The sequence below is a fragment of the Sapajus apella genome, unplaced genomic scaffold (genome assembly GCF_009761245.1).
Source record: "Sapajus apella isolate SASKATOON/1434 unplaced genomic scaffold, GSC_monkey_1.0 scaffold107, whole genome shotgun sequence".
Taxonomy (NCBI): Eukaryota; Metazoa; Chordata; class Mammalia; order Primates; family Cebidae; genus Sapajus; species Sapajus apella.
Window position 1 is genome coordinate 6511920 of NW_022437047.1, and position 16220 is coordinate 6528139.

At 39.0% G+C, this 16220-nt stretch overlaps 1 protein-coding gene across 2 annotated transcripts; it reads left to right on the forward strand.

Annotated features, from left to right (window-relative positions):
• The first annotated feature begins 795 nt into the window (after positions 1 to 795).
• GHITM (growth hormone inducible transmembrane protein) lies at positions 796 to 16006 on the forward strand. Of its 2 annotated transcripts, none has more exons than XM_032259259.1 (9): positions 796 to 1012; positions 3194 to 3373; positions 4367 to 4466; positions 5710 to 5821; positions 6249 to 6390; positions 11390 to 11498; positions 12746 to 12934; positions 13406 to 13577; positions 14940 to 16006. In XM_032259259.1, the coding sequence occupies exons 2-9, from the start codon at positions 3230 to 3232 to the stop codon at positions 15022 to 15024; spliced, it is 1053 nt and encodes a 350-aa protein (XP_032115150.1). In that variant the 5' UTR covers positions 796 to 1012; positions 3194 to 3229; the 3' UTR covers positions 15025 to 16006. The 2 variants fall into 2 exon arrangements, with proteins under 2 accessions (XP_032115150.1, XP_032115151.1); XM_032259260.1 differs by lacking the exon at positions 796 to 1012 and adding an exon at positions 2210 to 2233 and having other exon boundaries at positions 14940 to 15249.
• Positions 16007 to 16220: the final 214 nt, after the last annotated feature.

Consider the following 16220-nt stretch of genomic DNA (forward strand, 5'->3'; position numbering starts at 1 on the left):
AGATCGTGCCACTGCATTCCAGCCTGGATGACAGAGCAAGACTCTGTCTCAAAAAAAAAAAAGTTATCACAGCGAAGGTATTTTTTCTATGTTCTGTCTCCACCAAAAAGTAAAACCACAGGGCAAGGACTTTTTTTTGCCAAAATAGTGGTAGCACGTGTTTGATTCATTTGTATGTATTTCCAGAACAGAGCCTGGTACCAAGTTGAGCCTTCAGTATTTGCTGAAACAGAGGGAGAGTGAAAAAAAAAAAAAAAAAAAAAAGTAACTCCCTCGCGCCAGAACTAGCTCTTCACCTATCAAATTACGGACGACGGAAACATCTTGGTCCTCAGAGCAACCCCGGTGCGAAGCAGAGGCGGCTGTTATCAGGCTAATTACAAATGTGCACGGCAAAGTCACAAAGCAATGAAAAGACAGTCTAGAAAAAAAATCTTTTCTGGATTTCACCATCTAACCTTTAACGTGAGACCCAAACCGGTAGACTCCGGTCGGAAGCAGCCGCATTTGGAACGATATTTATCTCACAATACATTAAGGCACAAAAAGGCCTTCGAAAAGAAAAAAATGGGGCAACTAAATAATTTTCAAATCAAACACTACTTTCTTTCAATTTTTACATAATTCTCATATCTGCGGTGAGTGAAAAGGCTAAAAGAAAAGCAAAACAGAGCTCCGCTGTCCAAAACAAATATGGCGGAGACGACTCCCTTGCCCACACTTAAAATGGACGCTGACTATGACGTTCCCAAGAACAATCCTTAACTGACCCGCACCACCAACTCGGAACCCCGCCTCTGCAAACCGGAACCCCGCCTCTCCCACTGTGCCCGCCTTTCCGACCAAGGCCTGCCGGTGATTGGCTGCTCGTACTATTTACCTCACGCAGTACGCCGGAGGAACTGTGCGCGTTCGGGGCGTAAGGAGCGTGCAGAGGACCGGGGAGGCGGAGGACTGCGGGTTTCGCCGGCCCGCGAGGGAAACTGCGCGGCAGAGGTGACGGGGGACCAAGGTACTGCTCCCGCTGGCCGTCGGGCGCCCGGGATGCCGGGTGCTCCTTACAGCTGGCTTTACGGGACCGTTGGGTGCGGCTGGGTAGGGCTGGAAGCGGCGATGCTGCTAGCTGCGTCAGGGCTGGCCTGCGCGCCTGTGTCGCGGTCCTGTGGGTGACCCGGTGGAGAGGGCGGCGGCCATAAGTCCGAGTCGGGCGGGCAAGGGCTCGCTGTTCCTGTGCTTCTCTCCCCGGGCAACAAGGTGCTGAGTCATTCTTGCGGCCAGGCCGTAGCTGCGCTGATAGCGGCCCCTGGGGCAGGGGCAGGGGCAGAGGGGTTTTGCGTTGAGGTGGATTGTTGCTGCCGGGTTCTCACCGAGTCTAGCGGTCTGGGTGAACTTTCTCGGGGACCAGGCACCCAAACTCATCAATGCTCACAGAGGCCTAAGCCCTTAAGGTTAAGGTCGGTAGCATTTTCCCCATTTGGTATCTGAGTCTTAGAGATCTGTCTACCTCACAAGGTCATTTCTAACGTGTCCGAAGCGGGAATTCCCACTCTGGGCTGTTATGCCACATAGGGGTCACTCTGAGCTGGACCTCTTCGATCCCAACCAGTGAGTTGAGTACCAAGGAAGTTACAGGACAGCTGTAGGTTGAGATGATGTAATGGCATGAAAGTTCCAGTAGGGCTGAGTGTTTTCCCATAGGCCGGGTGCCGAGCATTAAGACTCTTCATAGTTCGGTTGTAGAGCTAGGAGGATACTCAGGTATCTTAAAGCAATAGTTCTTAGCTTTTGGAGTGTTCGTCAAAACATATATTTTTGGTCCTATTATTCCTAGAGGTAGAATCATTAGGAGCAAAGTAAGACCCAGGAGCCTACATTTTAAGATGCATCGGGCACTTTCAAGCAGGTAATCCAAAGGTCAACACTGGAGTGAACACTGAGAACCATTATCTTAAGTTACAGATGGGGAAATGGACCCGGAAGGATAGTCACTTGTCTGAAATTCACTACGTATCATTGGCAGAGGTGGGCTGGTAGCCCCAGTTGGCTTACACCTGTCATGTCATTCTGGCCTATCGTAGTCACCTGACATTAATTTAGCATTACAGAAACACGGTCAGCTGACTTCTGGTTAGCCACCCATCTAGTATAAAGTGCCCTGGAGCTAAGAGAATCCAGTTTTTAACATGCTTTTTTTTGAAGACACCATTAAAGGAGTCTAAGGGAAACCTGATTGGTAAGTGAGTTTACTTTGAAAGACTAAATGTCGTTTACGCATTATAGTAGGGCATATAGAATAGGTTAACTTAGAATTTTTTTTTTTTTTTTGAGGCGGAGTTTCACTTATGTTACCCAGGCTGGAGTGCAATGGCGCGATCTCGGCTCACCGCAACCTCCGCCTCCTGAGTTCAGGCAATTCTCCTGCCTCAGCCTCCTGAGTAGCTGGGATTACAGGCACGCGCCACCATGCCCATCTGATTTTTTGTATTTTTAGTAGAGACGGGGTTTCACCATGTTGACCAGGATGGTCTCGATCTCTTGACCTCGTGATCCACCCGCCTCGGCCTCCCAAAGTGCTGGGATTACAGGCTTGAGCCACCGCGCCCGGCCTAATTTAGAATATTTTTATATTTTATGTTGAAGGAGAATAATATTTGGTATGATTAGCTGAAATTCATATAGTTGGGCTTCTTTCATATCTTTTAGCCTTATAATGCAGTATAACCTTGAGGAGCTATTCATGCTTTCTTTGGATGACATTATTCCTCTGCCCAAAAGTTATGTAGATTCTTTAAAGTGACAGAGATTCTTTTAAATAATTTTTTCACTGAATGCTGGTATAAATCTTAAGCCAGAACTACATTTGTAGAAGCTGCCTGAGACCCTGTAATTACGTTCAGTTATTAATAGCCATTCTGTGTTACACGTAGTTTTTGCAGTCATCTATCCTGTTATTGGTCAAACTGGGACTTAATTTGTTGCTCCATCCTCAGCTGAGTTCTCTGGGATGGGTTTCTTGAATAACAAGGAATGGGCAAAGAATTTATTACTGAAAATTAAAAAGTTTGCTTTATTTCCTCTTCTACTAAAATGTAATTTTTTCCTTCTTGACTCTGACTCTTGTATGTCGATTTCTTAATTGGTTAATGGGTTGTTTTGGTTTTCTTTTTTTGGTTGTTTTTGCCTTTCTTACTAGCATTTCAGATCTGCTTGGTAGACCTGGTGCAACACCATGCTGGCTGCAAGGCTTGTGTGTCTCCGGACACTACCTTCTAGGGTTTTGCATTCAGCTTTCACCAAGGCCTCCCCTGTTGCGAAGAATTCCATCATAAAGAATTCCATCACAAAGAATCAATGGCTGTTAACACCCAGCAGGGTAAAGATAATCTGAATGTTTATTATATTGCTGCTTTTTCTATTTCTGCCCTTTCTTTTTAGCAAAGGATGGCTGTTCTGCCTTTAGTGAGTTATGTGTCAATTAGCCCTGATTATGCCCCCAATCAGCTCTTTCTCCCCATTAGTTTTTATCATTCTGTTCCCTTCTTAATCCCATATGAAATAGAAAATGAGTTTCTATAACTCTGCCTTTGCTTACAGCTTCTGGAGTTTCTCATTTAGAAAATTTAGAGTACATTGTGAGGGATTGAGAGTCATGATGTAATGGAGATCCTGGAACACATAGAGGTTTAAGAACCCAGGGATATTACCACTTGGCCAAAAGCTTATTAATAAGTTATTAAAGATATTATTTCAGCTCTCACTTCGAGATTGATAATATCTGTCAGGTTAGAAAGAAACCCATCTTTTTTACAATAGATTTCTCCACTAGCATTTAAATTATAAGGTTTGAAGTGTAAGGTAATGAGGACAATATACAGAAGCTAGAAGGAGACTTTTTTAAATTAACTGTTCCACTGTTGAAAAAGAGCCAAAAATGGAAGTAGTAGTCTTCCGTCTTCTTAGCTTCATGTTCAGGAAGGATGCCTTTATTGAGTCCATGCCTCAGATGACAAAATATAGCTAATAATGCTTATAGAATGCATTTCTTGAAAATGCAAATAGATTCTCATCTTGATATTTGATTGGGATTTAAAGTGTAACAGTTCTAGGTATGTAAATCTCTACTTTGTAAAAGAAACATTTTTTCTGAAGTTGAAGCTAAGAAGAATATAATGAATTACTTCCAAAGGTGGAACACAGGTAAGATCTACATTTATTTATTTAATTTTTACATTTAATTTTTTAGGTTGGCTAATAAATTTCCATAGTGAAGTTTCGTATATAGAACGCACCAAAGAGTTTGCATTTTATTTTACTAACTTTCTGTTTTCATGTGGGTCGTATGTGTCTTTGTTTGCATGTATGTCAGGAATATGCCACCAAAACAAGAATTGGGATCCGGCGTGGAAGAACTGGCCAAGAACTCAAAGAGGCAGCATTGGAACCATCAATGGAAAAAATATTTAAAAGTAGGTGGCTGTCTGTAGTTTTTAACCTGGAATCTATGGATATGTTTTAAGAGGTCCATGCACAACTTCCTAAAAATATGTGTAGTCGTGCATTTTCTGAGAAGACCACATTATTATTCTCAGAGATCTGATGACCCAGAGAAGATTGGTACTTTGCACTGGATTCAGTGGTTATCAGTCTTATTTCTTCCAGTGGAAATTTTACTTCCCCCCCCCTTTTTTTTCTTTTTTTTTTTAAGAGAAAAGGATTAGTTAATATGCCATGGTCCGAAAGGTATAGTCTGTTGAGAAATTTCATTGTAAGTGTATAGAATCCTCATTCAAGCATATATTTGTATATGTTTCAGATTAAGACTAAATCACCAACATACGGTTGTTAATAAAAGCCTAGCTGTCCAAGAAGAGTCCTTTAACTGACTGCTCACATAGGGCCTCAGGAGGCCAGTACTTAAATATATTGCCAGTTTGGATGTCAACTTTTGCAAGTTCAGAAACTGGATTGTTAATCATCCTAAAGCCAATCAAAGAATACCACTGCTCCTTAGCAGTCTTGCAAAATGTCTCTACAGTGGGAGAGAGCCCTAATCAGTATCCTTCAGGTCATTTCTTTCTGAATTGACCCTAGAGACCAAATCATGCAAATTATGTAGTGACAGCCTAATAATATTCTTAGTAAACAAATTTAGACAAAGAATAAGATGCTCTTTATGAATACCTTTATTGAGTTAGAATTGATAAGTTGTGTCTCAGTACCCTAAAACGGAGGCATCCTCTCGCTTGATTCTGCTGCATAAACACAGATTATATTTTTTTCTCTTTTTTCTTGATTTCTGTGTAAAGCATCATCTGTGTTAATACCATGCAGTGTGGTTATGACTATTAACATTTTCTTCTCTTTTTTTACTTTGTAAGAATGTTATGTGAATATACTTCAACCTCTTATTAATAAAATACTATGTATCACAGAAGTAATTCCTCATCTATAGATATATTGCCCACTCAAATATTGTTGGAGTGAGTTTGAAGATTCACCAAGTCTGATCCTTTCCTTTTTGTACTGATTATTACACCTTTGTTTCAGGGGTGTTTTTTTCTACTGGTTACCTAACATTGAGGCCACCCCATGTGCACTGATTGTGGCTGTTACTGAATATGGTACCTGATGTGATTCCCTTCATAAATATTTTAAAGGCTTTGTCCAGACATGCCAGTATTAACCTGCATTTCCTTCTGTGTTCTGCAGTTGATCAGATGGGAAGATGGTTTGTTGCTGGAGGAGCTGCTGTTGGTCTTGGAGCATTGTGCTATTATGGCTTGGGAATGTCTAATGAGATTGGAGCTCTTGAAAAGGCTGTGTAAGTAAATTGTTCCTAAACAACTCCAGCCTTAAAACAAAAATTCCAGTTTTCTTCTCATTCCTATCTTTAGTCACTTTGGAATGCTTTGTGTCTAGTCTTTATCTCTGTATACACATAAATAGAGATTCTCTTCTTGCTTTCTTGACATTTATTCAAATCTTAAAAAAAAATCATTTAGCAAGGTTATGTGTGTTTAAGCAAGGAGAAAATATGTTGCTTTTTGTATGCGCCAAGTGCTGGTATGTTTTATCTCATTTAATCTTTGCAGTAACTCCCAAGTGTGCATAATTATTTCCATAAGAAATGAAGTGAATAACATTTTAAAGTATAAAGTGACTTATCTCAAGGTCACCCAGCTAGTATATAACTCAACCAGATACCGAATCTGTAATTTCATAAATTAACCATGTCATGTTTCTTACAGAATTTGGCCTCAGTATGTGAAGGAAAGAATTCATTCCACCTATATGTACTTAGCAGGAAGTATTGGTTTAACAGCTTTGTCTGCCATGGCAATAAGCAGAACGCCTGTTCTCATGAACTTTATGATGAAAGGCTCTTGGGTGGTAAGTCAGCTGTTTTTGTTTTTCTTCTAAAGACCTCAAGATTAGATGAAATATATTGGCGGGAAGGGGTATTAAATGGGAAAGAACACTGTATTGAACAAGTTTTTGTCCAAATAATGTATGAATTACAGTTTGATCATCCCTAATTTGAAATCCAGAAATGCTCCAAAATCCAAAACATTTGTGGTGTCAACATGATGCTCAAAGAAAATTGTAGCATTTCAGATTTTGGGTTTTTGGATTAGGGATCCTGAACCCTAGTAACATTGAAGTGTAATGTAAATAGTCCGAAATTTGAAATCTGAAACACTTCTAGTCCCAAGCATTTCTGATAACAGATACTCCACGTGTATTAGCGCAGCTGAGGTAAGTAGGAAGTGCATTCCAGGTAGGTCAGCTATTATTCTTTATTAAACGTGTTCGAATAATACCAGGAGTTAGAAATCAAACTTAGAAGAACAACGTTCTTGTCTAGCAGCAGATACCAGTCTCTATTTTTTTAAGCAGATTACTAAAAAAAAAGGCAAATGCAAAAATCATCTTAGAAGTCAGAGGGAAATGCCCATCACAAAGACCTAATTATTTTATGCAGTTAAGAGTAGAATAGTGCTGCTACTATTATTCATAAGATCTTGACCTTATAGAAAAATTTTTTTTTAAATTCAATGAGTTTCTCTTGAGCACTTGTTATTTTGCTAGATACCGGAATATGAATATGTGTCCCCTATTCTCCTACTATTTGGTAGAAGAGATGAACTAGAATAAGTGGCACAGATACACAATAAGAAATAGTGCAAAGTCAGTTAAGAGTTTCTGTCTTTGCATTATTCAACAAGGTCCATGAAGGAGACGTTTATTTCATCAGGGTTGTTGAAGGCTAACATATTTTATTTATTTTAGAAGTAGACAAGAGGGCCTGGCGCCGTAGCTCACATCTGGAATCCCAGCATTTTGGGAGGCCAAGGCAGAAGGATTACTTGAGCCCAGGAAATTTTTTTTTTTTTAAATAGAGACGAGGTTTCACCATATTGGTCAGACTGGCCTTGAACTCCTGACCTCAGGTTATCCACCCGCCTCAGCCTCCCAAAGTGCTGGGATTATAGGCGTGAGCCACCGTGCCCGGTTGACACTAATTTTTAAACAAATGCAAAATATTAAAAATTTTATAAAACTGGACAAGGACAATCCAGTGTTACGAAACAGTTTAAGCAAAGAGGAGGTAGGAAACCCCAATTTTAGAGGTGACTTACATCCCCTTGGAAGAAAGTTCAAGTGTTTCAGGTCTGGAGTGTGAAGAAGACATGATTAGAAAGGATATATTGTCAAGGCCAGGCATGATGGTTCATGCCTGTAATCCCAACACTTTGGGAGGCCGAGGTGGGTGGATCACTTGAGGTCAGGAGTTTGAGACCAGCCTGGCCAACATGGTGAAACCCTATCTTTAAAAAAAAAAAGAAAGCATATGATTGTCAAGCTGTGGAGAGAACCTGCTAAGCAGTCGCAGGCCATTCACAGGCCATTGAAGATAGTGGAACAGCAAAAGTGTGATTTATATTTCAGTTTTAAGAACTAATGTGGAAGAGACATGGAGCAGATACACCAGCTGTGCCTTTGTAGGATCTGAAATGATGGATGATAAGAACCTGAACTAGAGCAGAATGTGAGACTGGAGGGGAAGGAGAGTTCATGTAACAGGGCAGCCGGAGTACCTACTAGAATACTGACTACCCACATAGGGAACTGAAATCCATAATATTTCCACTGTATTGTACTTTACTAAAGGATAACCATTTACAGTAGCATAGCCATTTGGACGTTTATGTAGTTTTAGGATCATGCTTTTCACATAGATATCATGAATCTCCCAACACAGAGGTTCACGAAGACACAGAATGTTCTCACTGGAAATGTCAATTTTAATCAAAAGCAAATTATTTAAAACAATACTTTTTAATAAATATGACAATATTTACCTAAAATTTTAGGCCCTAAAATGAGGCTTCAAAGAAGTTTTGTGTTTGGGTCATATCCTCAGTCTGAGCAAAAGATTACCCTCTTCCACTGTTAGTAATACAGAAAATACTTGAGAAAGCCAAAGACAAGTGCTACAGAGATGAAGATATGACCTTTTAGGGGTGACAGACATACATGTACAAACACACACATAGACGCACTGATAATGTCAGTTTGTCCCAAGAGCTTCTGAGGAGAGGTATCTCACCCTGCTCCTGGGCAGCCAGGGTACCTACTAGAAAAAGCTTTTGAGGGCCGGGCGTGGTGGCTCACGCCTGTAATCCAGGCCCTTTGGAGGCCAAGGTGGGTGGATCACCTGAGGTTGGGAGTTCAAGACCAGCCTGACCAACCTGGTGAAGCCCCATCTTGATTTAAAAAAAAAAAAAAAAAAAGAAGAAAAAGTTTTTGAGATGAGGAGGCAGTACCTCAGTAACTCCATCAGATGTGGAAGGGGGAGGTATTCTTTGGCACGATGGTCTGAATCTGGGGCATGTTGGCAACCGTGCCAGTCAGTATGGTTGGAATGCAGAGTTTGAAGTGAGACTGGATCATAAAAGAGCTTAAAATTTAATTGCAGTAAATATCCCAAAAGTGTGAAATAGTTTATAGTAATTATTTCTCATTAGAAAATGGTGGAGTGGCGCTTGATATGCTTTCTTTTTAATATTTTTTAAAAATAATAGACTTGATCTCTATGTTTACTGAGACTGCACTTCAATTCCTGGGCTCAAGTTATCCTCCCCCCTCAGCCTCCCAAGTAACTGACACTACAGGCGCATACCACTACACAGACAGCTCACTATGCTTTTGTGTATTAAGGTTTTCCCATTCTTGGCAAAACCAGCTGTTTTTTTTTTTTTTTTTTTACCTGTACTTTATATCAGAAGTTGAATATTTTGATGTTCGTGGGAGGGACAGATAATACAGATGAGAAGGCCTGGTGTGTCACACAGGAGATTATTGACATCTAGAGGTTACTGACATGCAGAGTAGCCTTCTCAACTAAAAGCAGTCACCATGTTCTATTTTTTTGTTTTGTTTGGCGATCTATGAAAAAAAAAATCTGCTGCCTCATTTTGTCCAAGGGCTACAAGTCTACAGTGTCTGCTTTAAATTTCTCGAAGATTATCACTGTCTTTTTTCCATTATATATTACATTTCTTCTTGTCATACGAAAGGGATATTTAAATATTATAACATTGGAAATCTAAGATATGCAAAGAAAAGGAATGAGGGGGCCGGGCGCGGTGGCTCACGCCTATAATCCCAGCACTTTGGGAGGCCGAGGCGGGTGGTTCACGAGGTCAAGAGATCGAGACCATCCTGGTCAACATGGTGAAACCCAGTCTCTACTAAAAATACAAAAATTAGGACCGGGCACGGTGGCTCACGCCTGTAATCCCAGCACTTTGGGAGGCCGAGGCGGGTGGATCACGAGGTCAAGAGATCAAGACCATCCTGGTCAACATGGTGAAACCCCGTCTCTACTAAAAATACAAAAAATTAGTTGGGCATGGTGGTGCACGCTTGTAGTCCAAGCTACTTGAGAGGCTGAGGCAGGAGGATTGCTTGAACCCAGGAGGCCAAGGTTGCGGTGAGCCGAGATCGCGCCATTACACTCCAGTTTGAGTAACAAGAGTGAAACTCCGTCTCAATAAAAAACAAAAAAAAATTAGCTGGGCATGGTGGTGCGTGCCTGTAGTCCCAGCTACTCAGGAGGCTGAGGCAGGAGAATTGCTTGAACCCAGGAGGCGGAGGTTGCGGTGAGCCGAGATTGCGCCATTACACTCCAGCCTGGGTAACGAGCGAAACTCTGTCTCAAAAAAGAAAAAAGGAAAGGAATGAGGGGCTAGGCATGGTGGCTCATGCCTGTAATCCCAGCACTTTGGGAGGCCGAGGCTAGCGGATCACTAGGTCAAGAGTTTGAGACCAGCCTGACCAATATGGTGAAACCCTGTCTGTACTTAAAATACAAAAATCAGTCGGGCGTGGTGGCATGTGCCTGTAGTCCCAGCTACTCAGGAGGCTGAGGTGGAAGAATCGCCTGAACCCAGGAAGTGGAAGTTTCAGTGAGCCAAGATCATGCCACTGCACTCCAGCCTGGGCGACAGAGGGAGATTCTGTCTACAAAAAAAAAAAAAAAAAAGGAATGAGGACCAAATTATCCATAACCCTGGAAGGGTAGAAGTATAGAATCTTATATATCATGTGCTCTGATACCTACTTTGTATTTTTCAGTCTTCATTTAGCAAATACGGAGTTCAAAGCAATGTGCTATATACTTTTTTCTTTTTAAAATAATTTGTAAGCATGACTGATTTTAAAGAAAATGCTATTTGTGTTATACAAAAATATATTTTTTAATTAAGAGTTAATTATCTTGGGATCCCTAAAGGGTTTTTGTTTCACCCTTGTCCAGCAAAAGTAAAATTGTTAAAAGATGTGTCAGGCCAAGCTTAAGTTTTGAAGCTGTCTGCAAAACCTCATATATGGCAGTAGGGGGCACTCATGCTAACTTAGCATGAGTAATCTGAAATAAACTTAGGGCCTTTAATGTGCCAGAAAAATGTAAGCTTTGATTTTTTTTCTTTTTTTTTTCTTTTTTTTTTTTTTTTTTTGAGATGGAGCCTAGATCTGTCGCCCAGGCTGGAGCTCAATGGCACGATCTTGGCTCACACCAAATTCCACCTTCTGGGTTCAAGCAGTTCTCCTGCTTCAGTCTTCCAAATAGCTGGGAATACAGGCGCGTACAACTCCACTTGGCTGATTTTTGTGTTTTTAGTGGAGATGGGGTTTTTGTTGGTCAGGCTGGTCTCAAACTCCTGACCTGAGGTGAGCCACCACGCCTGGCCCAAAGCTTTGATTTATTATCTTTAATGTTTTTACAACTTGTTTATTAGAAGTAACTAATTGTACTTCAAACCCATGGGTTTCTGCTTTGTTTTCATATAAGGATCAGTTTTTCTTAATAGTATTTGTCTTTCAGACAATTGGTGCGACCTTTGCAGCCATGATTGGAGCTGGAATGCTGGTACAGTCAATACCATATGACCGGAGCCCAGGCCCAAAGCATCTTGCTTGGTTGCTACATTCTGGTATGTTCTGTTTTAAATTGGTAGGAGACAGCCTTGACTAATAGCTGTTTTGGGTGGCTCTTCTCGTTGTAAATGACCTACATGTAATTTAAACCTCATGTTTGGAAAACACAATTTTCTTCATTCATTACTGACTGCATTATTGTCAAGACCTTTGCTTTGAAAAGTTGATTTTGCTACTAAGGCCATGAACATCTTCAATACAAAACCTGTCTCTTCTGACAGCCTAGTATATGCAGAGATTTAATTTACATTTGTATATTTTGTTCAATACCAGAAGGGTTTCATATCTAGTACACATCATTTGAGAGTTGTTTTTTGTCTGGTATATTTAGAAAAATTAAAAACTGAGCATAGAGAAAGTTGTGCTAAAAATGTTGCTGCAAAATACAAAACCGAGAGGAGTCCTAGTAGAAGTGTCTTGTGTAGAAATTTCACCCAGTGTTTTGCTTAGAGCAAAAAGTATTTTTATATTATTCATCACCATGAAATGGTACACCTTATTAACCATATACCTTGATCTAGAAATGTTAGTCTTTAGACTAGTATTGGAAATTCAGTATCTTTATACTTTGTGCCTAGTCTGAGGTAAACTACATTTAAGAAAAGGGTAACTTATTCTGCTTAGCACTGAAATAATGCATTATCTAAGATTTTTTTCATTTGAGTTCCATTTATCTTTGTTAAATTATTGGTAAATTTTTTACTATAATTTTTATAAAGATCTTTATAAATATCTGACAACTAAAATTACTTATATATAAGCTGTTAGCAATCCTTATTATGTAAAGTAACAGCAACGTCTGTCTTAGAAGTTCCCACGGTTTAAGATTATCATCCTAGGCTTTTTCTCTCCTTTTACTTTATTCCCTTTTAGCAGCAGTAGGTTTGACCTTGAGTTATTTGTTTTAAGCTTGTTTATCTCAATTCTTATATGAATGCTGTAGAAACTAGTGGTAAGCTAAGATTCAAATAGGTATGTGGAATTTAATGGTTACTAAAAATGTTGATTAGTGTTTGCTTGTGAGTTGCGATTGTTTAGGAATAGTGTTAATGTTGTGATATAGAATTTGAATAGTCGCCAGTTTTTGTTGTAGAATTTGGTGGAGTATTATTATCTAAAGGCAGAACTTTTTGTAATCATAGTGCTTAAACAGTAAGGTAAAATATAAAGTAGCAGTTAGAAGTGACATTTTCCTTTTGCTTTTTGTTAGGAAATACTTAATGAGCACTTGCTCTCTCTCCAGGTGTGATGGGTGCAGTGGTTGCTCCTCTGACGATATTAGGGGGTCCTCTTCTCATCAGAGCTGCATGGTACACAGCTGGTATTGTGGGAGGCCTCTCCACTGTGGCCATGTGCGCACCCAGTGAAAAGTTTCTGAACATGGGTGCACCCTTGGGAGTGGGCCTGGGTCTCGTTTTTGTGTCCTCACTTGGTAAGTGGCTGTGTTTTCATGCTTAACTCTTGGTGCATAGTTTCCTGTAATCTGAAATACTCCAATATCCTAATCCATTTAGTCATTTATTTTAAAAGTTCTTTTAAAGATTTATGCTATTTTAACTGGATTTTACTACCTGGCATCATATAAAGATCACGGCAACATGGTTAACCATTATTACTGGTTTTACCAAATGCATCTAAAATGGGAAAGTTGGTCTGAAAAATGTGAATATTGCTGTGATGCAAGAACCTTCTTGTGAAATGGGCAAGTGACTCATTAGAGGAACGAGTATCATGGGTTTTGAACTAATGTAAATAAGATTGGACAGTGCATATACCCAGGTGTCTTCTTACCTACACGGTATACCAAGGAGATTTTTTTTTAAGTAATAAAAATCTTAAACTCAGTTATCAGAAATCCTTTATTAAAAAAAAAATCTTAAATGTTTTCCCATTTTGATTTCAGGATCTATGTTTCTTCCACCTACCACTGTGGCTGGTGCCACTCTGTACTCAGTGGCAATGTATGGTGGATTAGTTCTTTTCAGCATGTTCCTTCTGTATGATACCCAGAAAGTAATCAAGCGTGCAGAAGTATCACCAATGTACGGAGTTCAGAAATATGATCCCATTAACTCGTGAGTAATGCTTTTTATTTCACACTGTTACCCTGTCACCTAAGGATGCCTTTGTTAACCTGTTTTGCTTTATGGCTGTATTAGTTTTTCTAGGGCTACTGTTTGTAACAAAATATCGCAGACTGGGTGGCTAAAAACAAAACTTGATTCTCTTGCAGTTCTGGAAGTCAGAAATCTAAAATCAAGGTGTTAGCAGAGATGTATTTCTGAGGGCTCTGAGGGAAAACCTGTTCCCTGCCTCTCAGCTTCTTGCTACTGCTGGCAGTCCTTGACATTTGTTGGCTTGTAGATGAATTATTCCAGTCTCTCCTCCCTGTTTCACATGGTGCTCTTCCCGTGTGCCAGGGCTTAGGATTTCAACATATTTTGGTGGATGTGAGGAGGGGCAGTCACAACTTAATCCACACCAATGGCTTTGTCAGATTTTCTGTTTTATTTCTGTTGCAGTTTAGTCTGTTCTCTCTTTAATAAACTATCCAAAAAACCTCTGATTATATTGCAGTTTAGTGTAATGCTTCGGTATTCATTACATTTTGGGAGTATTTTTGTCTATTTTTATGAGCTAGCCTCAGGGTTCAATAAATAATGTGCTCTTACTGGTCAGTTAATTTTTTTGGTAGTGTATTTTTGCAGACTTTCAAACTGAAGAAATGAAATGTATTAAGTATTATTTATTGGAAAATGTATATAATTGACTTGGAATTTTTAATGAAAGCCTTTTTTATACTTCTAGAAATTAGAAACTCTTCAGTGTAAAGATTCTAGTTTCAGAGATAACCAACTTTAGTTGGCATTGTTATAATTTTTTTTTTGTCGTGGCGTCTACCAAAGTAGGTTATTTTAATTTAAACAATTTTCTTGAGTTTCATGGTGTCTGTCACATTTTTTTTAAAGTAATTTGTTTTTCCTTATCTGAAAATAAAACAATGTAATGGCTTTGGAGGAAAAAAGTTGCTGTAAAGCTTACAGATTTGTAGAAGTTTTCTTTAGAGGGGTAAAGTGGGTATATTAAATGCCAGACTGTATCTAACAGGTTTTAATAAGGGTGTTTCTTTGGTGTTGTTTTGATTATTTTATTGTCTGCCACCCAGTTTTTTTTGCAAGTTGATACATGCAGAGTGTCAGAAAATAAAATAATATTTTTTTAAACTACTCTTTAACACTTAAAAGATGAGTCTGCCAGAAAAAAGACCTTAACTATTTTCTAGTCTAAGACTTCTTTAGTTGGCAGTTAATACATTTTTAATTTTCATGTTATATCACCAGGACAAATAGTATTGCTTTTTCTTCGATTCTATATTAAGAATTCGTCATTGCTATTAGAATTGCATCATATGTAATGGGCATAATTTTCTTTTGTAGGATGCTGGGAATCTACATGGATACGTTAAATATATTTATGCGAGTTGCAACTATGCTGGCAACTGGAGGCAACAGAAAGAAATGAAGTGACTGAGCTTCTGGCTTCTCTACTACATCAGACATCTTGCTCGTTTAGTAGGCAGATATGCATTAAATAGTTTGTACAAGCAACTTTCATTGACGTTTAGAAGATAAGAACATGTCATTGTGTTTAAATGTTCCAGTAATGTGATGCCTCAGGCCTGCTTTTTCGTCTGGAAAATAAATGCAGTAGTCCTCTCCCAATAAGCACACACATTTCCAGTTCTCACGTTTGCGTGATTTTAAAGTGTTTTAATGAATGTGAAAACTAAAGTTTGTGTTAGGAGAATGTAAGTGTTTTATCTATTTTAAAATTTGGTAGGTTTGCTAAGTAAAATTTAGCAAACCTGTGTTTGCATATTTTTTGGAGTGCAGAATATTGTTATTAACATTATAAGTGATTTAGGGCTTTGGTAAAGGGACCAAAGAGAAGGAAAAAGTCACCTGCAGTCTTTTGATTTTTAAATACTTAAGACTTAGCACTTGTGTGATTGATGAGTGAAGAGCCAGTGAGAAACATCTGGGTATTTAGAAACAAGTGAATATTGTTGTTACATTGATCTGCTAAACTTAACAAAACTGCTAATCCTGAAACAGACACAGGTGATGCATTCTCCTGCTATTGCTTCTCAGTGCTCTTTCCAATATAGATGTGGTCATGTTTGACCTATTTTTAGGAAAGCACAGAATATTAATCATACAGAGTATCCTTGATGGAATCATGTATGTGTGTTTTACTTTTGAAAGTTACAAAAGGAAATATTCTTAAAACTATTCTCAAGATAAAATATTCAAAGCATGAAATTTGTTGCTTTTTCAAGAAATACAAACAATATATTCATGACTGCTAGGTGTTTATTTTTGTATATTTATTGAATTGTCTAATTGAATACAGCTTGCTTTTGTTATTTCTTCAAGCTTTCAGGCCTTTATAGAAAAGCCTGTTTGTAGCTTACACTTAAATATGAAAGCAGTTTTTCTCCTAAGACTTGGTTTGTTGCATTCCCTCGCAGACTAAGCACTAAAAGCGAAGCAACACAAAACTAGCTCTGTCTTAATAATGTATTAAGATGTATCAACCCAAAAGTGTAATGGGGAAAATGCTTCATTAATTTCCCCCGCGGAATTTTACTTCTGTACGTTGCTACATCATTACTTTCTTGGGACATTAGTTAAGTTTTTTGATACAGAAGTGTTATT

Bases quoted from the DNA above. Each gene is read 5' to 3' on its own strand.
- GHITM (XM_032259259.1), top strand. From the start codon at position 3,230: ATGCTGGCTGCAAGGCTTGTGTGTCTCCGGACACTACCTTCTAGGGTT. The intron at 5,822-6,248 runs GTAAGTAAATTG...TGTTTCTTACAG, and splicing joins GGAGCTCTTGAAAAGGCTGT to AATTTGGCCTCAGTATGTGA. The intron at 13,578-14,939 runs GTGAGTAATGCT...TTTCTTTTGTAG, and splicing joins AAATATGATCCCATTAACTC to GATGCTGGGAATCTACATGG.